This window comes from Carettochelys insculpta, chromosome 17 (genome assembly GCF_033958435.1).
Source record: "Carettochelys insculpta isolate YL-2023 chromosome 17, ASM3395843v1, whole genome shotgun sequence".
Classification (NCBI taxonomy): Eukaryota; Metazoa; Chordata; order Testudines; family Carettochelyidae; genus Carettochelys; species Carettochelys insculpta.
In genome coordinates, this window is record NC_134153.1 from 26,844,385 (window position 1) to 26,869,615 (window position 25,231).

The window sequence follows — 25,231 nt, forward strand, 5'->3', positions numbered from 1 at the left end:
AAGAGCTAAGACCATCAAATTTGAGGGATGTAAGAGCAGGGACAGTTATACTCACAAGTGACCACCCAGGTGATTACTCATTGGTGGGCTGCACAGCTCCCACCACCCTGGCCTGCCCCAGGCAGAAGCTGCCCACAGCCCCAGACCATCCCTGGGGAACACCAGCATTTGGCCTGCACAGTCCCCACACTCCCAGGCTAGTCTCTGTGTTAACTCCTTATCTGTTCCACCCTCTATCTGTCTCTACAAGCAACAGCCAACTGGCATTTTCCTCAAAACCCCATCAACTGCCTTATGTGAATAATCACACGTAACTGTAGCAGAGAGAGGCCATGACTGCATGATGAGCCCAGGATCAACCACTTCAGAACTATCCCTCGAAGTGTGTGAATTTGATCAGGCTGCACTTTCTGATTTTCTGTAGATGGAATTATGGGCCCTTCCCCACCATGGGAAAGGCAGCCATTTCTGTTCCAAATGTAAGCAAAAAGCATGGGAAACACACAAGCAAAGCACCTCCCCTTCCTGCACTCCCAGCATCATTTGGCAGACTCTGCGGGTCTGAAGAAATATTCACATAGGTGGATCCCAATCTCTTGTGTTTCACTCATCACTGGTTTTTATAATAGCTGGCGATGAGCTCTCACCAGGATGGAGAGCAATAGCCAGAACGTTGAAACTGCAACGTTTCCAAATACTGTCTGGAAGACCCTGTAACTAGGATCCTGTCTGTGGACTGCAGAGAAAAATCTAAATCCAGAAAACACAAGCTGGTTCCAGAATGGAACCTGGGAGGGAGACTGAGCAGGAAGCTATGAACATATTTACATTACTTGGCTTATACATGCATCATGATTTAAATGGCTCACTCGGCCGTATTTAGTCCACCTGGAAACAAAACCAACAGAGGCCACTTCAAAACTATACACTCCCTTGTTTTAGCTGTATCCATAAGCCTGACCTGGCATGCAACACAAATTAGATATAATAGCTGCTATTCTCCAGTGGAATAGACTTGGTCCCTATCTCTCCAGTTCATTGTTGTTCCATGCTGGCAGATTAAAGATAATGACTGCAGACAGATATGGCTTTCACTGTGACAGGAGCGAATGTCAGTGGTTTCAGAGGTATGTTTTCCCTCCTGAACCACCTGCCATCTGTTTAATCTGCAAAAACAAATACAAAACACCAGCAAATAAAAATTGTTAATGCCACTTAGCATTAGGCAGCTGTCACTGACTGGGGTCTTCTTGGCAGTCACTGGTTTCTTTCAAGACAAAAGGTAAGTTTCAAGGACAGCAGGGGCCATATTATTCTTCAGGCAAGGCACGGGACAAACCATAACTCTGGTTGTATTCAGAGAGAGGAGAACAAACCTGGGGCTGGTCTATCTAGGTTCTTTGTAAACACAGTGGGATACACAAGGGTATGGTTAAACAGGGCCATATCTTCAGCCAGCATAAGACAGAGTACAGTAGCTACATTAACTTAGTTAAACTGTGTAGAATTATTCCAGCACAGAATCTGATCATCCCCTCTCCACTGTACAGAGCTACAGCTGCTAGGTCAGGACGAAAAGCATTTATTACTTTTCAAAAATATAGTTAACAATGTCCAAGAAGAGAGCTAGATCAATAACAGTACATAACGAAGGTTTCTACCCACAGAACATGCACATCAATTCCAGACATATTGTAAGCTCCATCCACAATTTTCCCAACAACATGCTTCAAAGCCGAACAACAGGAATCACCTCACGAATCAAAGGAAGTGTTATGTTTCCACAGCCCACCGAATCCCACAACCCTCCATTGACACTGTGCAGCATGAGCCATGTTACTGAAAAGAACAAAGGTATAAAGGAGATAAGGATGTTCCTCATTTGGTAATCGGACTAGGAACAGGCAAAGCCATGCGAAATAACATAACCTGTCTTCCAACAGTGGCCAATGACAGGTACCACAGAGGGGATTGAACAGAACAGGTAATCACTGAGTGATCCATCTCCCAGACACCCTGCCCAACTTCTGACCAACAGAGATTAGGGACACAAGTGTTGCCGACCCTGGCTTATAGCCATTGACGGACCTAGCCTCTAAGAATTTATCTGGTTCCTTTCGAACCCTGTTAAAGTCCTGGTCTTCACAACATCCTCTGACAAGCAGTTCCACAGGTTGACTGTACATTGTGTGAAGAAACACTTCCTTTTGTTCGTTTTTAACCTGCTACCTATTAATTATACTTTGTGTTATGGGAACAAATAAATAACTTCTCCTTTTTTACTTTCTCCACAACAGTCATGATTCTATAGACCTCTTTCAGATATACCCTTTGCCACCTCTTTTCTAAGCTGAAAAGTCCCAGTCCTATTAATATCCCCTCATACAGCAGCTGTTCCATACTCCTAATCATCTTTGTTGCCCTTTTATGAACTGTTTCCCATGCCAAGATTTTTTTTTTTTGAGATGAAGCCAGCACATCTGTACAGAGTATTCAAGATATGGACATTCCTTGGATTTTATAGAGGCAATAAGATATTCTATTTTATTCCGTAGCCCCTTTTAAATGATTCCTAACATTCTATTTGCTTTTTTTGACTGCTGCTGCACATTGAGTGGATGTTTTCAGAGAACTATCCACAATGATTCCAAAATCTTTCTTTTGAGAGGTAACAGCTAAATGAGAAATGTGTGTCTTCAGTGTGCAGCTAAATGAGTCCCCACTATTTTATATATAGATAATATGCATTACTTTGCATTTATCAACATTAAAAATTATCTGACATTATGTTGCCCAGTAAACTAATTTTGTGAAATCCTTTTGAAGCTCTTCACAGCGTGCTTTGGACTTAATTATCTTGGGCAGCTTAGTATCATCTGCAAAATTTTGCCACTCCACTGTTTAGCCCCCTTCTCCAGATCATTTATGAATATGTTGAATAGTATTGGTTCCATTATGGACCCCAGGGAACACCACTTGTTATCCTTCTCCAGTCTGAAAACTGACCATTTATTCCTATGCTCTGTTTTCTATCTTTCAGCCAGTTATCAGTTCATGAGAGGACCATCCCTCTTATTCCATGACAGCTTATTTTGCTTAAGAGTCTTTTGTGAGAGTCCTTGTCAAAGACTTTCTGAAAATCTAAGTATACTACATCTACTGGATTCCCCTTGTCCACATGCTTCTTGAACCCTCAAAGAATTCTAGTAGATTGGTCAGGCATGATTTCCCTTTATAGAAACCATGCTGCCTTTCCTTCCCAACAAATTATGCTCATCTATGTGTTTGCCGTTTTTGTTCTTTACTTTAGTTTCAACCAATGGACCTGGTACAGAAGTTAGACTTACTGGCCTGTAATTACTAGGATCATTTCTAGAGCCCTTTTTTAAAAAAATGGTGTCGGTACAATAATCCTTTGTTAGGTCATGGTAAAATATTTTGTAGGCTTCCAACTCCTACTCACTTTCTCCCTGAGGCGTGTGTGTGTGTTTAGGACTGCTGAGAACATCAAGCCAGATCATCTATCCTTGTTCGAGGCATTTTGCACTTTTCACTCAGTGCAAAATTACCATGATGCCTCAGTCCAGATGGCTTGCTAGGAATTCCCCGGCTGTAGGGGAATGCTCAGCTGGTGTAGCGAGCATCAGCACAACTGTCTCCCACACCAGCAGAAGTGAGCAGGTCAGGTGTCAGAAAAGAAGTGCTGGGTGCAGGGCAGTGCATGCTCATGCTTGGCCAGCTCTTAACTAGCATATAGCCATTCAGTCTTATTCATAGTCAACACACACCAAACCTATGGCAATTTTCAAATCCGCAAGTGGTACTTGGCTCCCTGTGCTTGACCATGGCCTCTCCACGCCCAGCATATTTTGACACAAGGTAGGACTCACAACATAATATTCATCCTTTGAGGGAAACGGCATCATGTATGGATATTAACTTCTCTGGACAGTCAGAAATGTGGGAAGTCAAACCCAGCTTTATTCCTGCCTGATCCAGTCACTCTCCCCACCCATCCAATGCCTTTTACTCCCTTTCTTTGGCTCAGGATATTGCCTTCTAAGCTTGCACCTTCTGCACACTGCCCCCCCTCCACTGGTAACTTATCTCCTTTTAGCAAACCTTACATTCTTCAGCTCTCCGCCAACCCTCTCCTTTGCTCTCAAGATGTGCTGCGGAGGGAGGAGAGGTGTCTGAAATGGTGTCGTGCCTGCCGAGGCTTCCTTTTGTACTGTGTGTGTGTTTGTGATAATCCCCTCATTCCACCTCCAGCCCACACACCGGTAAAACAGCTCCCTTTTTTCTGGTTCCAAAAAATTACACATTCATTGTGGAGGAAATTAACACCTCAAAGCAAACTATAATTAGGAATTCTTCAATTTGGTTTATGCTTTTTCAATTAGGCTCTCTATAATTTTAATCACAAGAGCATTAACGTGTTTCTGGAATTTATAGACCTGTGGCATAATTAAGTCCTGAAAATTTTAAACCTACAACTGCAGAGCTTACTCATCCTCCCTTTCATTCTCATTTGTGTGCTACTAACAACTACAGAGCCTGTGGTTATCAGAGAGTAGGCTCCCACATGGAGCATAGCACAGAACAAAGCCTGCACACCCATTACCAGTTGTACGTCCATGTCTTGATTCAAAGCAGAATCTACCACTTATACCAAACCTGTTCACCATTCTGACATGGGAACATCTGGCAAGACCCAAATGACCCCAGTAGCCCATGGGAGCCTTTCCATTGTCCTCAATGTGCTTTGCCTCAATTATTTTCACTTGTCATTGATATGCAGCTCACAATTAGCCCCTTTTGGGATAATGGAGAGAATGTTTGAGCTAGAAACCATGAAACAACTGTCGAAACTGCTTTGAAAGAGAAACCTCTCAAATTGACAATTGTAGTCCTTTTCCCTATTCTCTCCTTGTTTTACCAGCTGACAGCTGAATGAGAGAAAATTACCACCAATCTGTGATTCCGTCTTTAAAGTTCAGACTTCATTAACCTTTTGATTGCTGGGATTTAACCTGACAGTTTACCTGGGCAACATGAAACATTTATGGCATAAACTCACCTCCTATCATTCTCCAGCTGTTATACAAGACACTATAAAATGCTACGCTAAAAAAGCTTCAATGTGCAGTTAATAAAAGAGATTTTGACATACAATATCATTTCTGTGTGATTTAATTCAGTGGTGCTCAGCCTTCACAGACTACTGTGCCCCTTTCAGATGCCTAACTTGTCTTGTGTATCCCTAAGTTACACCTCACTTAAAAACTGCTTGCTTACAAAATCAGAGACCAAACTACAAGAGAGCCACAGGACACTGCTATTAAAAAATGCCTTACTTTCTCCTTTTTACCATGTAATTGTAAACTATATTACAGTTACCTATTATCTATATCCAGATAATGTCTATTATCCAGCACCTCCAGGAAGCTGTGGGTGTCAGATAACCAAATGTCCCAAATACTGTAGTGGGACTGCTGGCAATATATACTTGATTCTTTATATACTATCCACAGCTATTTTGGCTCTTCTACTCTAACTGGCTGGCCAACCCTTCCATAGATTAAATGATTGTTTGGTTCATTTATGACACAAATTCTCCTTTTCACATTGTTAGCTATAAACAACTTAATTGACATGGTTGAGTTCTTGTGACCAAGCTACACTCCATCTGGTAGAGCAGACATTTGTGGAAGATTGCTAGATACAATGTCTGAGAAGGAACTTGAACAGTGTGCAAGAAACACAGAAGGGAAATTTTCCAGTTTTAGCCTTCATGGTAGAGCAATGTACAAAATGATCCAATAACATGTACCTGTGTCAGGAGATGATGGGGTTGCATATCTTTCAGAAACAATAGATACATTGGGAAATGCCCACACAACAGATTATTTTAAAGAAGTGTTAGTGAAAGGTGTAATAAATTGTGAACAAAAATTCAACTGTTACTTGCACATCTTTGTCATAGACAATGCTGCAAATGTGGCAAAACGAGAAGATAATTGGAAGAAGAAATGGAAGTAGGTTTCTTAAGAACATATAACTGGAGTGCTCACTGAACTCATCTTTTAGTCAAAGACTTAAGTAAGTCTTTCTCAGGAAAAAACAAAAACACTGCTGAAATCACAGGATATTTCCTTCACAACCATTTTACGTCAGCTTCTCTGAAGGATCAGGAGGATCCAAAATAATTCTCCCTCAAAACGTTTGATAGAATTCTGTGGTTGATTGTTTTGAACAATTTATTAAGGATTGGTTTAGTCTCCTAAAGCTTTGTGAAGAAAACCATGATGAAATAGATGGAAGTATCTCATCCAAAGTATCTAACACCTGATTAAAGAGGAAGGTAGAGGATATGCTCAGTATACTGACATCTGTTATCTATAGCCTTTACCAAACTTCAGACAAATTGCTGCTGTCAAAAGTTGGAAGATACTTCAAGAGACATTGAAAAAGAAATACCTCAACAGAAACGTAAACTTCAGGCAATAAAAAGCAAATGGATCAAGTGCAAACTCTACCTCATTTACTTGAGAACTTTCTAAATCCCAGATATAATGGTAGATACCTAACTTTTGAAGGTGCTGCTGCTGCTGCCATGGTACGAGCATCTCAAAGTCATTTCTCAGTTATAATAAATGTCAGGACTACAGCAAAACCATGCAATCGAGTACATGTTTACTGACGATCTTTTGAATCATTAGCCAGGCACCCTGAAAGGAGATCCTTCAGTTGCTAAGCCAACTTTTCACAGCATTAGCTTCCTCTGCAGCCACAGAGAGAACGTTTTCATCATTTGGTATTACTCACACAAATCTAAGAAATCGACTGGGAGTTGAGAAGGCAGGAAAACTTGTATTTGTCTTTCAGTCTATTAATCGCAATGACACTGGGAGTGGAGAAGTGAGAGGTAGTTGTAGAAGTTTTAAGGACAGCATACACTTAGCGTTCTGAGGACTTGCTTGCCAGAGTTAATAAAATTTGAAAATTAAAAAAAAAAGTTTATGTTCGGCTGTCAGACAGCTACTTAGGAGACTACTGCAACTGGAAACGTGAAACATTTATGTAACATTTAAGATTTCACTTGTTAAAATGTAAGTGCTATTGTGTCTCTGTCTGTGATTTAGTTCTTACCATGCCTAATGCACGGCTGCTGCCTCTGCAGCTTGACGCAGGTAATATGTATTATGCACTTTCTCTTAAATTAATGAAAAACAAGGTATCTACAAAGTATACCCTTTTCGATGTTGAAAAATGCTATACTGCGTTGGAAATTGAACTGTTTAAGTGATCAGATCTTTGTTTCAGAAATATGTGAAGAAGTAACAGTGAGAGACATGATTCAAATCAATGACTTTTTTTCTTGGTGATTTAAATCATGATGATTTAATCACCTTGATTTAAATCAATCCCCCCTGAAAAAGATTAGGAAAAAAAATTAATTTTGTTTTTAGCTGACTTAATGATCCCCATTTCCTTCTCTGAGGGTCTCCTCATTGTCCTCTTATGCCTTTCAGATAGAATGTCCATAATGCCAATAAAATTCCATCCAGGGGAAGCATGGCATGGAGACTGGCACTTATGGTGTATCACCTTCTCCTAGAATCCTAAAACTCTGGGTCACTGAGATATTTGCAGGTAGCATATTCCAAGGATTCTCCTGGATCTCAATTGGTTCAACATGTCATACCTGCTGCCATGTGCTTCTGGGGCAAAAAAAAGCACTTCACAATCACTGCCATTCCAACAAATTGTTCAAAAACATTTTTTTCAAGTTTTTATACTGTCCTCATCTCTGTGTTATCAGAGCGCCTAGTTTCTGTTGCTGCTAATTACAGATTGTGAATACTGAAAATTTCAACCTTGTGTGCTACTAATCATGAGGAAAATTATATAGCAACACAAGATGCAACAATGCCTTAATAGTGAAAGTGAGTTTAGATTTCGTTTACTTTAATTCTAAATGAAACTGACATAAACTGAACCTTGTTTGAAATAACCTAAGCGTGATTCTTTAGGCTACACTGAATTGTCTGTAGACCAGTTAAACTCTGGGGCTATGTCTACACAGCACTCTAAACTCAAAATAAGATATGCAAATTGTGCTATGCAAATTGCATATCTTATTTTGAGTTTATTTCAAAATAGGCTATTTTGCTATTTGGCACGGTCTAAACAGCACCAAATGTCAAAATAATGTGCAATTTCAAGGCATCCCTTAGATCTCCTGCAATGAGGACTACAAGAATGTCAACATAGCATGCCCACTATTTTGAAAAATATTTCATAATAATGGAAGCATTTCAAAGATGCAGAGTAGCTATTTTGGGATACCGAGGTATCCCAAAATAACCCTGCCATGTACACATAACCTGGCAGATCAGACTTAACTTACACAAGTAATTTATGTGGCTGTACCATCTGCATGCATTCATTTTAATTACATATCAACAGGCATCCTCTCAAAGTCATATAGGCAATGATAAAAAGAATGATTACATCTGTAACCATGACTATCTAGTTGCTACTTATACCTCCACAACAGAGAAATGTTGAATAGATATCTGCAAACCCAAAGAAAAAGGCCTTTAAAGAAAAGGCTCGATGGAAACTGGCATACTGGGTCAATTAATGAGCCATCTATTCTTGTGCCCAGGAAGCAGTCAGTACTGGAATCATCAGAGGAAATTGTGTGGAACCCCCTTACGCACCATTATGAAATACTGCCACTTAGGGGAAGTTGTTTGCGAACCCAGGTAGTTTTGTTTTTAAGGACCATCCAGGGTCAGCACAGGTGTGGAGAATAAGAGTTCCAGGAGCAATTGTGACTCGGGGAGGCAGTACGTTACAAGAAAAGTATAGGATCTGAAGAGAGCATACAACATCAGCTGATGGTAGATTTTAACATGACATCTGTAATCAGATTTGCCAATTCAAGAGTAGCTTAGCCATTCATCAGTGGCATCATAAATGATGGAGCTGTTGATTGATGGCTCAGTCCAGGACCCAATCAGACTGCCTCAGTGACTGGTGGTGAAGAAGTGAGCCCATAACTCTGCACCTTTGGGCAAGCCTGGAGTCTTCCAAACATCAGGAGTGTGATGTGCTGCAGGTGTAGGAAGGAAAGGATTCTTGGGTGCTCTGTGGTGTTGGCGTGGGGGCAGGGAGTGTTGTGGAGGATGGGGGAGTGCAGTGGGGGGCCTGCCAGCATTCACCCCGCGGCCTCATCGAACTGGGCCAGCCCTGGAGGACATGTAGACGTTATTCATCGAAATAAGCTACTTCGATGTAGCGTTCACGTGTAGATGTAGCTTTTAAGTTCCAATTCTTTATTGCAAAGAAAACACTTTCAAATAGAGGACACACATACTGAGGTGCACATGGCTAAGCAATGAAAGAGATTCACATGCTGTATGCTTGCTGAAGTTAATACAAAGCTAAAAATTCTCTCCAGCGATTCAACCCCATTCCACTTTTGTTAAATCTACCTAAAAGTCAAGAAATTGAGAGTCCTTATAGCAGGTAAGTCTATTGCTTCAGTGTAGCACGTAAATTTTTTTCTCATTGCAAATGAATGTTTAATAGAGACTACAACGTAACAGAAAACACACCGAAACTTCATAGATATGCCATGGGAAAATGTTCATAATGGACTTAGTTTCTGGAGGGGAAAAAAAAAGACATTCAGCCAATATGGTAAAATGTAGTAAATTAAGCTTTGAGGAAAAATTGCAAGACTGCAATAAAAAGACAAAATAGCAACACTCTTAAGGCAGCAGGTGATAAAATGAAATATAAGAAAGCTCCCCTGAATAAAGAAACCAAAACTGTGAACAGGTACTGCTCTCCTCTAACACATGAACCTTTCTAATGGATTCAGTTAAAAGAATCTCAATTGTTGTCATGTCTGAAGCATGAAAGGGAGAGTCAGAACTTTAGGGGAAGCTAGATACCTGGGAGGATAGGGATAGGGTCCACAGGAGGAATGGACCAAAAGAAACCTGATGAGGTTCAACAAGGACAAGTGCAGAATCCTGCACTTGGGGCAGAAGATGCCCAAGCATTGTTACAGGCTGGGGACAACTAGCTAAGTAACAGTGCAGCAGAAAGGGACCTGTGGATTACAGTGGCTGTGAAGCTAGATATGATTCAATGGTGTGTCCTTGTAGCCAACAAGGTTAATGACAAATTGGGGTGTATTAGGAGGAGCATTTCCAGCAGATCCAGAAAAGTTATTATTCCCCTCTATTTGGCACTGGTGAGGCCAGATCTGAAGTAGTGTGTCCAGTTCTGGGCCCCTCAGTAAATAAAGGATGTGGCTGCACTGGAGAGGGTCCAGCAGAGGGCAAAGAAAATGACTAGGGGAGTGGAGCACATGACCTGTGAGGAGAGGCTCAGGGATTTGGTGTAGTTTAGTTTTCAGAAGGGAAGAGTGAGGGGCAATTTGACAGCAGCCTTCGACTTCCTGAAGGGGGGCTCTAAAGAGGATGCAGAAAGGATGTTATCCACAGTGAAGGATGGCAGAACAAGGAACAATGGTCTGAAGTTACAGTGGGAGAGGTTAGGTTGGATATTAGGAAAAACTACTTCACTAAGGCTGTGTCTACATGGGCACAAACCTTCGAAATAGCCGTATTTCGAAGATTACTAATGAGGCGCTGAATTGAATATTCAGCGTCTCATTAGCATTAGGATGCTTCTGGCCGCGGTGCTTCGAAAGCACTGCTTTCGAAAGCGTGTGGCTCAGTGCGGCTACACGGGGCTCCTTTTCAAAAGGATCCACACCTTTCGAAATCCCCTCAGTCCAATCAGTGATCGGGTCTATTTTCAATAGTGTAAAAAGATGCATGTCGGAGGTCTAGACCAAAGAAAGTTACGAGAGGAAGGGAAAACTAATGGCTATTGGGCTGATTAGACAAGTGTTTTGGTGAGGTTAGCTCAGCTCTTCATGGTCAAATATCACAACACCACTATGAGAAGCAGCATGAATTCAGACCTTAGGCAACCTTAGCAAGAGCTAAGCAGATATGGAGAGTAAAATAAATGGAATTTCTCCAGGACATGACACAGTGGGGGGATTAGACAAGCTTGTCCGTCTGCTGTCAGTTGTGGCTAAGTAGGAAATTGTAGCCCCCTGTTCTGACACCCTTCATCAGCATGCCGGCCACTTAAAGAACTCACACACACCCTGAATTCCAACACTGTACATCTGACTAAAGCAAGTTTCCTCCTCCAGGATCACTGGAAATGTGGTCTGCAATGTCACAGCTCCAGTACAAGAGCAGGCATGTGGCTTCTGCCCACAATTACCTTTGTGAGTGGAATCTCAATCTGCCTAAAACAGCAGACCAGGAGTATAAGCTGAGTCTAATGGTGATCTGATCTCACTCAGCTCCTGGGTCAGAATCTGTGTTCTTAGTTGGTGGATTGGACTAGCAGGCGAGAGTATAACACGTAGGAATGTGGTATCTAGTTGGGTCCAGATGCTGAACTGGGAAACAGACAAGCTTGAAGGACCCTTGGAGTATTTCTAGCACTGTCTGAAAATCAGAAAAAGAAAGACCTTCTCCATAACTAGTAAGAATGTATCCGTAGAAGGCCTGATGCCCTGCTAACCTTGGTGAGGTGCTGCTAAGGACACAATTGAATAGTATGCGATTCTACACATTGTTGCTCCAATCTTGAAAACGCAGCTGGAGAAGATACACCACTGTGTCACTGATTTGTTCCTCAGGTTAACTTCAGAACGCAAATAGGTGTGTGTGTTTGTAAAGGGTCCTGAGAGGTATGCTTACAGCACAGCTACCTTTCATTGACCATACATCCATAACAGTCACATGAACAGACATGAATGGTAGGCATGGGCATGGCTTGGAGCATAAAAGAAAAAAAACAGGGAGACATGAGAAGAGGGAACTTTTTACCTGACAGGTGCTCCACGGGACTGAGCAGGCTTCAACATGACTGTGATGGTAGTGTCGGTTTCATTCAAGGGGGAATCCGTGTCATACTCAGGCATAGATGGTGCTGTGGCAGAACAGAGATCAATATGTGAATTATCCACTAGTTCTTGTTTTCAGGAGCAATAGAAAAATAACACGAACCACTCCTGTAGCTGGGGTAGCATTTTTCATCTGGTATGTTGAAATACTTTGCTAACATTAAAGGTGCAATTTTCAAAGCTGCTTTCTTATGAGTTAGTTTTTAAGCTACTCATCTCCCCTTCTTGGTTTCCTACTTAATGATAATATATGGAGATACACATCTCACAGAGCTGGAAAGGACCTCAGGAGGTCACTGAGTCCAGTCCCTTGCCCTCTTGGAAGGATCAAGCACCACCCCCCCCCCCTTTTTTTTTTTTTAAATTTATTTGCCTCAGATCCCTAAATGGCCCCCTCAAGGATTGAGCTCACCACCTTGGGTTTAGCAGGTCAATGCTCACACCGCTAAGCTATCCTTCCCCACCCTTGAAATCAAACTCCTTTTTGGACAGCACCACTTTGTGCTGTGGAAGAAGTGTGGATACCACACACACTGTTGGGACTGAGGTGGAGAACAAGCAGCAGAAGTTGATGAATCACATAAGGTGCAGAGATCTAGGGACTGTGCAAGTGCCTTTTGCTAAACAGAATGTGGAAGAATTACATGCAGAAAATATGCTGTATGAATAGCCTAGTTGCACTCAGTGCAGCTGTGACTCAGAAAAGTGATCTGGTATAACTGCACTGGGAGGTCCTATGTTTCTGTTTACAAGCTGCTGCTGTTTAAGAAACTGAAAACTGTGAATATCCTGATTTCTATTAACATTCCTGCCACTTAGTTTGAGGTCTTGGGCAAGTCACACAATTTCTCTGTGTCTTTAAATTTCCTCCCATCTACAAAATGGTGGTAATTTTATGGTGGAAATGAATGATTTAATTAGGTGGAAACAGGCCAGTTATCAAAAGCCCAAACAAAAATCCTGTTTCCTTAACACTGCGTTCTTGGACATTGATTTTATGACAAGCACGATGAGAGCTTTCAAGCCAAGAGCACTGGAGGGCCACACAATGAAATGATTTAATTTTAGTGACTATGTGACTGCCTCTGTGAAACCCTCAGAGCCTACCTACTATGAACCAGATGTTTCCTAAGCCTGTGAAGAGGAATAGAGCTGACTGCTCACATGCAGCTAAGTCTAGGACTTGCTTTAACTTGATTTCTGAATATTCACAGAACCTCAAAATAAAGGCAAACAGAATTGTAGATGAAAAAGTACTCGCTTTATTGTGCAATTGTATCCCTCTTACATGACAAGTGTGCCATGTCTCCTTTAGGTCCACAGAGAGGATAACAGTTTATGTGGCTGCTATTACCTAATTGAGTTAGTTCTTTAGCTCAAGAATAGACATCTGTGCTTTTGTTCTGAAACCCCAGGGTTCAGATCCTGATGATAATTAATGGAAGGAAAGGTTCATTATGTTTTTTGATGTTTAGTGATTTATGGGCAGTGCATTTCAAAAGTTGTAAGTAAAAAGGAAACAGGGAAGTGCACTGCTGTTCATTGACTACTACAGCAGTTATCTATGATTGTGTCAAGAAATCTGCCCACTAAACTTGAGGTTTGCCTTAAGCTTTCCTCTGCTGGGTAAAATGATGAAGCAAAGCTAAAGGTTTTCTATTATTCACTTTTCTCAAAGATGTGAAACAAATGAACCAGGTGAATAACCCATTGCTCCAATACTGCCATTTTAATTGTAAAATCTTACCATAGGTCTGACACAGCACTTGGTTCTTCCCCATCCAATTCCTTTAACCTTCACTGAAACTCATCTAGCAACAGCCACCTCTTGCTTTGAAGGTGTAAGAGCCTTTTCCTCTGCAGCTTCCTGGTCTTTAACAGCCCTTCTGGACATACCTGTCTCAGACTCTCCATGTTTTCTCCAGTCTCATTTAAGGGGGGGAACCCTTCTCCTTGCTCATACCGCTCAGTTGCTCTCTCCTTCTGATAGTACTTAGATAACTCTATTATCACATTCTTCGGTGTTCTGAAGACCTAAGACCATATTTTCAAAGCACTTTCTACAGCTACCAAGCCAGCAAAATATGCACTTAGTCAGTTGCTGGGAAAACTAAGTATATCAGCTAACACATTGACTGCATCCACAAATCAGAAATTAGTTATTATAACTATTATATTCACCACCATCAAATGTGTATGCTGGGGGGGTTCTATTTTTAAAATTTGCCCCACAGAGTTTGTATGGTGCTAAAATCATCATCATCATTTTTATTACGGGATACAACCATACATTCCTTGATTAATACAAAAGGTAGTTACACAGTTGATCCAAAGTTGCTTTAAAATGCTTAAGCCCTCAATACACTGACCTAGTAAAGTGCAGTTATAGGCACCGATCAGGTATTTACAACAGGCTTAGACTGGGGGTGCTCAACCCATGTTGCTTTGCTCCAGATGGACAGGTAAGTAACTAGGAGTGAACCCCTCTATGAGTCCACACTTCCATTCCTTATCTACTGGAACATGTGTGATTCTGTCTGCTTCCTTCCATTGTGAACCCCAGTAGAACCATTTGTGATCATTTGGACTTCTCTTCAAAATTTCCATCCGGTCCTTACACAGACAGACTAAAGAGCATGTGCATTCTTTAGCTAACCTGACCATTTCGGGACTTATCTTATCCTATAAATTTAGATACTCACCAAGTCAATTTTTCTTGCTTTATTAGTTTGCTCACCCTGGATCCATAAAGGACAAACCAAAGCCAGGCCTCTTCCCTTCTCCCTTCCAGTGCCGTACCTGAAATTTTAGTTGCGATCCGTGTTGTGATGGGAGGTCCGAAGCCTTTCACTGTGCTGGCTTTGATGGTGAACGAATAGGTAGTCCCTGGATATAACCCTACAAAGAGGTGGTGAGTCTCATTCCTTAGTTTGAAAATCTTTCCCCTCTGGCTGGACAAGTCAGCACTGGGATCCAAGGACCCAACAGCCTTGTATGTAATCTGCAAATAAAGAACAGGTACAGTCAGGGTGACGGCACTGACAGCAGCATTGTCAGGCAGAAAGACAGATGTGATTTCATTATCTTCTGTGAAAAGTGTTTTTACTCAGATGCTAGGGTTCCAAGCATGATGTTTCATCCAAGGTTTGACTTAATAGAGGGCCTGATTCTTTCCTGCTATTACCAACAGGCACAAAATGACTGAAGAAGTGAATGAACAGGTTTTCATTTTTAAAAACTCATTTTTTTTCATTTTGAAAACTCTTAATTTCTTTAGCTGTATTAAAATTGACAGCAGGATTTTCATGAATATATCTGACATAATTCCCTCCTGCTTTTCACCTCTGATGTGAGAAGACTCATGGGCAAATTGTCCATCCGGTATTTTTCCTGCCGGGTATCGGCCTGATCAAAAGCCAGTTGAAGTAAATGGAAGTCCTGCTGACTTGATTTAGCTTTGGATCAGGCCCCAAACCAAAAATAATTCCTGAACAAGAGAGACTATTCTTTTAAGAACATTTAAAAAAATTGAAAAGTCATTACACAAACTACCCCTCTCTTTGCTTGTATTTTGAGACTGTTTTAGACTGATTTTTTTTTCTGGATTTTTCCTTGATTTTCGGGGTTTGCATGAGTGCTGTCCCTGATTTCCAACTCCGAGAGCTCCATTATTCCTACCAATGGCAACTCTGTTGCTATACAGACAGTGGAGGTAAAACTCATGACTTATTTACCAGACAATTCCTTCTATAAGTTTCAAATTCAATCCAAAGGCAGTTCAGTTTCAACTGAGCTGTCAATATAATATACTGTGTTGTACTGCTCCCCTAACCTTTCCTGATAATACAGGACCCTCTCTTATTTGTAATGAAACACTATGAATAAATCAATGTATGTTAATATAGGAAGTCTTCAATTTTTTATGAAGGTCTTAATGAAAATCTAATTCCTGGATTCGCCAGAAGAAGTCTTTGAAAATTCTAAGTCCCTTGTATCATGAAAGGAAGAAAATGTTGCATTTTGAAGAAAAAAACCACTATATATCATGTTAAAAAAGGAGTATCTTACAAGAGGCAGGAAAACAGACAGAGGCTGCTGCTTACTGCAGGAGCAACAGATGACACGTTTACATAGGCAGAGGCAGATCACAAAAGAGAGCTGATATCCAAAGACTAGGCTGGATTACACAGAAGAAAAGTGAATTCAACTAGGGTCTATGATGATACAGAACAGCAAAAACTGAGGAAACGGTACGCTCAAAAGCAACTCTATTAAATCAGCTTGTCAGTATTTTCAATTTAAACTCACTATTTGCCCTAGGAAGCATGCGCTGCAATTTAAATTTTTGTTACTTACCAACAGCTGGATAGAGAGAGTCAGATCTCAGGACAAAGGTCATTTAAAAAATACAAAACACTGGAAGCAGAACACTTTATTTAACTTCGCTTCCAGAGCAGAGGGAACAAATGCAGCTGCCTTATCAAAACATCTTAGAAAAGGGAAAGGAAGAGAACTTTAGGTAAAACACTCTTAGGTCCTGAGCGAAAAATCATAGCCCTGGCACTGCTACAGGCATGGCAAATTTAAAAAATAAAATGATATGTATTCATTGAGTGCGTTAGTTCTGAATCACCAGCAGGACAGAATAGCAAACTCTTTGAACCTACGTGCTATGTTTATACTAATAAAATATGGAAATGGCTCTTTTAGAACGGCCTTCAGGGCTGGATAGGAGTTCAGAGTTCAGGAAACTGGGACTGGGATAAAGCAACTTGCGGGTTTATTGTCATGATTTTCAATGACCTATGTTGGTCAACCACTATTTTATGCGAACTGAGTTAGTGGGCTCAGTGAAGGTCTTAACAGACTGACTGAGTGCAACCATTCAATTCACGCAAGCCATCGCCTTTCCATCAGATGGCATTGACTTTTGATAACATTAGCAGGGATACTACAGATGAGAAGTGGAGGAATCTTACACTACAGCTGTCCATCAACTGTGGATTAATAAAAGAGGCTACTCATCAATAATTCATCTTTTTAAAAATAAACAGAACAATAAACAATATCAAAAGCTTAGTGCAAATGAAATTTCAGCAATATTTTTGATAAAAATTATGGAACTTTCCAAGTCATATTCTGCTCATTCAAGTCTGCAGAGAAGACTTGTATGGGAAACATACAAAGCACAGAGGAATTTCAACTTGAGAAGCCAGAAACCTGATTCAGTGCTAAATCCAACATTCACTACAGTTCTGGTAGGGAGTTAGAAGAGGGAGGGTCTGTTTCGGATTCTGGGCTGCAGTCTGGGTAAACTGGGGAGAGAACCCCTACCAACAACAGTTTTGATCTGGATCAGTACCTGGAGCTTCTCAGAGGTGTGGATTTTGGGGTGCAGTGGGGATAATTCTTGATATTACTATAGGCTCTACAGGTCTCCAAGGATAAAGGATACATTGTGCTAGGCACTGTACAAACATAGCAAAGAACTAATACACACCTGCAACAAACTGGAAACTGAGAGAGAGGGAATATAGAGTAAAAGTAATGCAAATATGTTTCATCTTAGGTGGGGTGTGGCACAACTTGTGGGTAGCATTATTTGTTTGATAATTAAAAATAACAGCATCAGTAGATATGGCTCAATATCTGCCTACCTGTTGTCAGTTGGGTTAGGTTTAAACCAGAGGCGGCCAACCTTTTGGCATCGGGGGCCATGTGGCAAAACACACAATAGCCCCCAAACCATGCACCACCATTCCCAGGCGTAACCCCTCTAAGTCCCAAACCTGCCCCCCATCCCCAGGTTTAACCCCTCTCAGCTCTAAACCAGCACCCTCACCCCCAGGTTTAAGCCCTCTTAGCCGCAAACCTCCCCGCCACAGTCTTAACCTGCCTCAGGCGATGAGCTCTGCACACTGCTGCTGCTCCTCTGCGGCTGCCACTTCCGCCCCCCCACACACAGTGGGTCCTCGTGGCTCCAGCAGGGGTAGATTTGTCCACCCTTCCCTCAGCTCTCCTGCTCACTTCCCCTGCCCTGCTGTTCTGAAATAATGGAACTAAATTTAAGTGGTTTAGCATCCAGATCCCTCCCACTGCCCTTCTGGCCATTAAACCAATTACATTTAGTTCAATTAGCTCAGCCATGCCAGGGGCAGAGAGCCGCCAGTAACTCCTTGAAAAGCTGCCTGCAGCTCCAGAGCCACAGGTTGCTGACCTCTGCCCCAGCCTGACTACACCCTGTGCCCCACACTCACTTTGGCCAGCTTGCATAATATGGTGCCACTGCTGCAGGAAAAGGCTTTGCAGGCTGGATAAAAAGGGTTGGCAGGTGGGATTCTGGCCCACAGGACACGTGTTGGCCACCCTGGACTATGTCCTCTTACCCCTTTTTCTCCTAGGAATCCCCTTGCCAGGCAAGCAACAAATAACGTTTATTTCCATGCTGAATCTAGCCTGTTTGTCCTGCCACTGGTAGAGCAGAAGCGGGGTTCCTGGAGTTTAGACCATGCCAAGGCAGACCGACACAGGAGACAGGCCTTGTAAAATCACACGCATCCAACCCTACCAAATGCAACCAGATTCAACAAAGACAGTAAGCAGTAACTGAAGTGTGCCTATCTTTCTCTGAAGCTCAGGTAAGTTGGAGGCACCATACTGGGAATAATCACATGGAATCAAGAAATGGAAAAAGTACGTCTGAATAAGAAAACTGTCTCACAGCATGACCCATTAGACAAGAGGCATCCCCTCCACCACAGGGAGGGCGCAAAGGAACTTTTGAGGGAGCATGTGGCAGGGTCTGGGCCAGTCCCCACAAGGGGCAGGCAGGAGGGAGCATCACACAGCCCCACTCTGGTTGCAGATGCAGCACCCCTCCGGCCTCCTCCTTTACTCCAACTCTGCCTCATTCCCTCTCCAACCCTAAGTCTCCTGTCATGAGTTCAGCCCCCAGATCCACTTTCTGGTGAAGTTACTCAGTTGAGTGAACTGTATGGATAATGGGGGCGCACGCAAGACCAAAAGTTAAGGGACTACTGAGTTAGACTAGGGGGTGATTTCTTAAGGGAAGCGGAGGTCATCACTCCCATGAATCATTACAGAGAAACTGACATACAATTGGTGATCACACACCAGGCAACAATCCTGGGGATGGTCTGGATATCTCTGTTCCATCTCTAACAACTGTGGGTCAAATCCATCTCCCCTTGGTTCTCTGCAAATAAGGAAAGATCAGAAGCAGCTGAACTTACTCTGTGCACAGCACATATGTGGGGAGAGGTTACTACACAGGGAATCTATGCAGGGTCTCCATATCCTCTGAACAATTAACAGCTGTGATTTCCTTCCTCACTGCAACAAGAGAACATCAGAGGGTTGTGGTGGAAGTTGTGGTCTGTGGAGTGACTCTGCTGCTGTGGTCTGGAGCAAAGAAGTCCATGGCCCTGGACGCTGTGGTTCTAACCACAATTGCCTTCAATTTGACTAACAGATAGTGCAGCCAAGGGCAACATACAAATTAAACCTAAATAATTCTTGGATTCCCTTTCAAAGTAGGTTAATAAATTGAAGCAACACTAATAGTTTAGAAGTGTAGCAATCAGAAGGTAATAAATTAGATGGACTAAAAGAAGCCACACAGATAAGTACCAGTCACATTCCCACCACAATGGCTACGTTTACACTGCACTCTTAACTCAAAATAAGATACACAATTTCCACTACACCAATTGTGTATCGTATTTTAAGTTAATTTCAAAATAGGCTATTTTGGCACCAGACAAATGTTGAAATCCTGTGCTATTTTGAGGCATCACATACTCCTCCTGCAAAGAGCTGTATGCAGATGCTAAGATAGCATACCTGGTATTTTGAAAAATAGTTTGAAATACAAGTGCATGTCATAGACGTGGAGTACAGATAGCTCTGCAGTGTAAACATAGCCAATGTGAGGAATGGAGTCAAGTACTCAACTGACGAGTCAAAACTATTTATCATGGGCATGCACAAAGGCGTGTTAAAGCTATGTTGAACTGAGGTTATGGCAACCTTGTGCACAACATACGTGAGCTAAGTGTGTCCCAGTGCCAGAAGGGAGGAGATTTCATGATAGCTGGTAGAGAATTTCAGATGAACTATATCTGATATATGTCATATAAGGTATCCTTGGAAAACTAACACCACACTGATCATTAATATTCTTGTTCTTGTTAATATTCACGCTGAATAAATACCCAAAGGACACATACAAATGTGAAGGAAAGGTTGGACTAAAATGTTCAAGACAAGACTGGAGTAAAAAAGTGGGTAAAACATTTTTTTCCAGACAAAGGGAAAAGCACCTCACTGCAGGTGTTGGCTATCAGTCAACTGGCCATCTTATGTCAAGAGGCCATTCGTTTCCATCAGAGAGGTCATGAACAGATCAATTTACACTACAGCCCTGACCAGGGAATCAGGGGGAAGAAAGCACCGGAGGACTTCCACAAGGCTCCACGTTCCATTCTTCATGCTTGAATTAACTTTATTTCAGGGGGAATAGGGGTGTTGAATATTCAGAAGAATCTATTTCAGTGCTTCACTGGAATATAAAGAAAGGGGCAGAGAACCCTCCCCACAAGATGACACAGAAATCAAGCCTTTGTTTTTGGAAAGAGATCTTGCTGAAAGAAGCATGCAGTAAGATTCTTACCCAATATGCTACACAAAAGCATGTTAGAATCTAAAGCATTTTCACTTTTATTCCACTTACCACACACAGTTTTTATGAAGATTAGTTAATGTTTGCACCATCCTTCACACATTAAGTGCTACAGAAGCAGTGAGTATTATTATTCCTAACTTTAAAACACAATTTGCTGACTTATGATGGAAACATTTAATGCTTGCTGGTAATCCCACTTCACCATTGGTGACCCCAAGAGTTGCATGCTTTCTCTCTAAATCTGTAAGCTTTCAATTAAAGTTCAAGCTTTTTCTCTATGTAGCACAATGTAATTAGATGCTATTTTGCATTATTCTCCACAATCTTCCTTTTATCTGAGAACCTTAGCCCTACGTCCTGGATCCATTCAAAGCTTGGAACACACATTGTGTATTTCTACACTGCAATGTGAGATCAGGTTCAACTCCCCCACCCATCTGTATATATACAAATCTCACTATGTGGGGATCAGAACCAAGGATGCCCCAGAGATAAAAGGTACAAGCCAAAGTCAAGTTATGACCCAATTGCTCTGCAGTAGAGATGTGACCCCACCCAATCTGTGCTCTGGTAATCTGCCAAAAATACACTTGAACCTCTTTAATCCAGCAACCTTGGGAAATTTTCCAGACCATGGTTGTTCACCATAAAGAGGGCTAAATAAAGTTGATTACTAAAACTTGTGTATGTACAAACCATTATAGAGTACTGTATAAAAATAACAGGTTGTAAAATAAATCCTTAATGCATTGTATTTAAACTGTTATTTTGCTTTTATTATTACATGTAGGTAATTAAGCAGAAAACCACTACCTGTACAGTACAGTGGTCTGCAATTCAAATCATGGGTGTTCCTGATTTACAGACACCCAGATTAAGAAAATTCATCTGTATATCACAATCACACAAGCCAACTTTCTTTGCCCGCTGGACATTCAAGATTGGCAGAAGGTCCATTTTTCTTCACACTGACCTATGAACAAAGGGCTAGACTGACAACATTTTGGAAGAGCCTGTAATATAGGTGGTTGGACTTGGGCCCACACTGTGCAGTATAAATACTGGAGCACCCAGTTTTAATCTGTGGTTACAAATGAGGAAAGATGCTCAAAATCTAGGTTAATGACCCACGGTCTGCTAAGCCTAGGGTTACTTCTCAGTGCAGACATACCCATCGAGACATGGCCTGCAAGGACTTAACAGACACTCTCATACAAAGGTAGATTTGAAATGTGTTTCACAAACTCAGCAAGATAGCTCACAGCTGCTCATGGGTGGCACATATTACTTGCACTGAAAATAATGGTTGATATCAACAAGTAATATACACAGAGTGGCTATTGCAATTGCCAGAGAAACATCTGTCAGGCATAGTCTAGATAACACTTGGCCCTGCCAGGAGTACAGGGAACTGGACTAGATGACCTTCTGAGGTCCCTTTCAGTCCTATGATTCTATGATCAACATCATGCTTTGAGCATCTTGGACTGGTTCTTGTTTGGACTGTATACATAAATAATAGTAATAGAGCAAATAATTTTTTCTCACTCACACCAAAATGCAAGTCTACAGAGACTGCATCCTCAGCACCCTCCTTTATGGCAGCGAGACTTGGACCCTGTATGCCCACCAGGAAAAGAGGCTGAATGTCTTCCACTTGCACTGCCTCAGGCGCATCCTTGGAATATCATGGAAGGACAGAGTGACCAACACCGCCATCCTCGAGCAAGCTGGAATCCCAACTACGCACACCCTCCTCAGGCAGTGTCAACTTTGCTGGCTTGGCCACGTCCACAGGATGAGCGATGGAAGGATTCCAAAAGACATCCTGTATGGCGAGCTAGCCTCTGGCAAAAGACCTCCCAGACGCCCCCAGTTGCGCTACAAAGATGTCTGCAAGAGAGACCTCAGAGAGACAGACATCGAGCTGGACAACTGGGAAGAACTAGCAGACGACCGCAGAAGATGGAGGCAGGGGTTACACAAGGGCCTTCAGAAGGGCGAGATGAAGATCAGACAGCTAGCAGAGGAGAAGCGAGCGCACAGAAAGCACAATAAGGACTTGCCAGACACCCACTACATCTGCAAGAGATGCAGCAAGGACTGTCACTCTCATGTGGGTCTTCATAGTCACAATCAACGCTGTAAATGAAGTCCTCAATTGAAATTTAAAGGGCACGATCCATAGTCTATGCAGACTGAAGGATGCCTACTACCAGAGCAAATAAGTAATTTGGTTCAAATCAACAATGCTGATTAATACATTGGACTACAACATTCATAAATAAAGAAAAAAATATAAATTATTATCCTGTTTGTAAAAATGAGCTTTAAGGATTTCACCTAGTAAATTTATCTGAAAACCGAGATACAGCAAATTTTTTCAAACAAAATCTTCAAAACTGTCATGAAAATCTAGCTACCCAGTCACTAATTCTGCTTATTTATCCATTACAAAAATTGCCAGTGCTAATGAAAATCACTAATGGTATTTCAATCCCTTTGTTAAATAACCTCAAACAAATCCAGAAAACAGAACTGTACAAGGCATATGTTCTCTCTCAATATATTAAATATCAAATGTTAGGATCTTAAGCTTTTCTCCACCTACTGACGTGCAGTTCCTGAACACAGAAATTCAAACAGATTTGCAGAGCTGTTAAATATAATCACTTTCAATAAGACAGTGCTGTGTAGAGGCACAGTACAATTTTAAAATTGTTCTGCTCTGTAATTGGCATTTGGTGTAACAATTTCTGAAAAGCTTTCACACATTTGAACCATGTAAATCGTCTAACTATGCCCCATGCCCCTGTGAAGTTGTATGTGCTTGTTTATATATATATAGCTCAGCTAACCTTTCTGTTCTCCACTAAAATAATACTGACTTTTGAGAACACCTTTCATCTTTGCATGTAGAAATTTTTTATTAATGCCCCAAGAGTGATGTCATCTTGTGACATGGACATTTGAGAAGTTGGGAATAGGATGGCTACTATTCATGACCTTGCCAGGATCTGAACCAGGACTCCAGGGACTGCCTTTCACTTTGCTGAGCTGAGGGAAAATAAACTACTTTACAGACAGTTTTTGAAAACACTGCTCCCTTGTGAACTAAGACCCTGAAAAAAGGCTTATTTATACATTTTTGTTTTTGGTCACATCCTTGTACGTGCAGAGGCATGGGTGGGATAGATGTGGTGATGGACGCCCAGAGGCAGAAGCATAGGGAATAAGGATCCCCATATCACTGTCACAGATGGTGGCTCTTTCACCATCCTCAGACAGGAAGAAGATAACCTTTTAATTCAGTTGGAACTCTTTGTTAGCTCTCAGATTCACACACTCCTCTCAGCACTGAAGGCAGGTTCCATCTCCACAGTGCCCCTTGGAAACAGGATACCTCCAACACACAGAGAAACCTGTAGGTAGCTTGCCATTACTTGATGGCAGCAGGAATAGTCCATCATGAAAACGAAGCCAAAGAAATGACATGATATGAAGGGTGTGTCTTCAAGGGAGTGGGGTGTTAATCCCAAGCATTTTGATACACATCAGTAATTTACAGTACACAATTCACACCCAAAGGATGCCCATGGAACACCTATTCAGTCTGCGATTCACATTGTGTGAACACACTGCAACAGTTTCTTTGAACAGAGGGCACAGAATGCTTGGGGAGGGAGATCATCCCAGGGTACTTTGCTTCATTGTGTGTAGGCTCTGACTGGAGTCTGGGCTGGAGTATACTATAATTGTGTAGAATTCTGTCCAGTTCCTCAAAAAGTGGACAGATCACACCTCGCCTTCCAGAGTACCTCCTTTGGTCTCATTTCAATGTACTCTCTCCTGAGCTCCTTGCTCTTTATCATGCACTGGATGGATTTCTGGTCACAATATCTTGCATTCATCTGCTTTGCAATGTACACAGAGAAGCCTTTATTTCAGCTGGGGGCCATGGAAGCTTACTAAACCCATGCTCCTTTCCACAGAGTGATGAGACCTGGGGTCTCAGCATTGCTCCAAGCATCGGTGCAAATGATTGTATTGCAAGAATGGTAACACGCCAAGATCCAGAATCAAGCAGTCAAAATCTGGCTCTCTGCCAGCTTTGAAAAGGGATGGGTCATAGCTGGAAATCAAAATTAGGTCTGAGAGGGCAGGTGAACAGGCCACCAACAGGTCAACCTGCAAGCTCTGTGGGAAAAGAATTGGAAGCAACTGTGTCCACATCAACAACAGATCAAACTAATTCAATTCTGAGCAAAGGTAATGCCAGTGTTCTTAAATTTTGATCCAATTTAAAACCACCCTGTAATCACACCCAAAGTGAACTGCACATCAGACGCAGCTTCTCTGTGATTTTTAAAATAAAGCTGTCCCTTACTGCAACACCTTGCCAACCAGATGCTGGTTATCAACCACGCTGTTGCTTCCAACTGCAGGTGCAGCTCTTTCATTGTTGTAATAAACTCCATCTAGCCAGAAGGATAATTGGTGGCCTTAGT

At 41.8% G+C, this 25,231-nt stretch overlaps 1 protein-coding gene across 1 annotated transcript in view; it reads right to left on the bottom strand.

Annotated features, from left to right (window-relative positions):
* The window catches only part of PTPRT (protein tyrosine phosphatase receptor type T), a 700,719-nt gene that overhangs the window by 161,396 nt on the left and 514,092 nt on the right, over positions 1 to 25,231 (bottom strand). Inside the window, exons 10-11 of the mRNA XM_075011494.1 lie at positions 14,819 to 15,020; positions 11,943 to 12,045 (exon numbers count right to left, since the gene is read on the bottom strand). Coding sequence (XP_074867595.1) covers positions 11,943 to 12,045; positions 14,819 to 15,020 — 305 coding nt within the window. The remainder of the gene's footprint in view (positions 1 to 11,942; positions 12,046 to 14,818; positions 15,021 to 25,231) is intronic.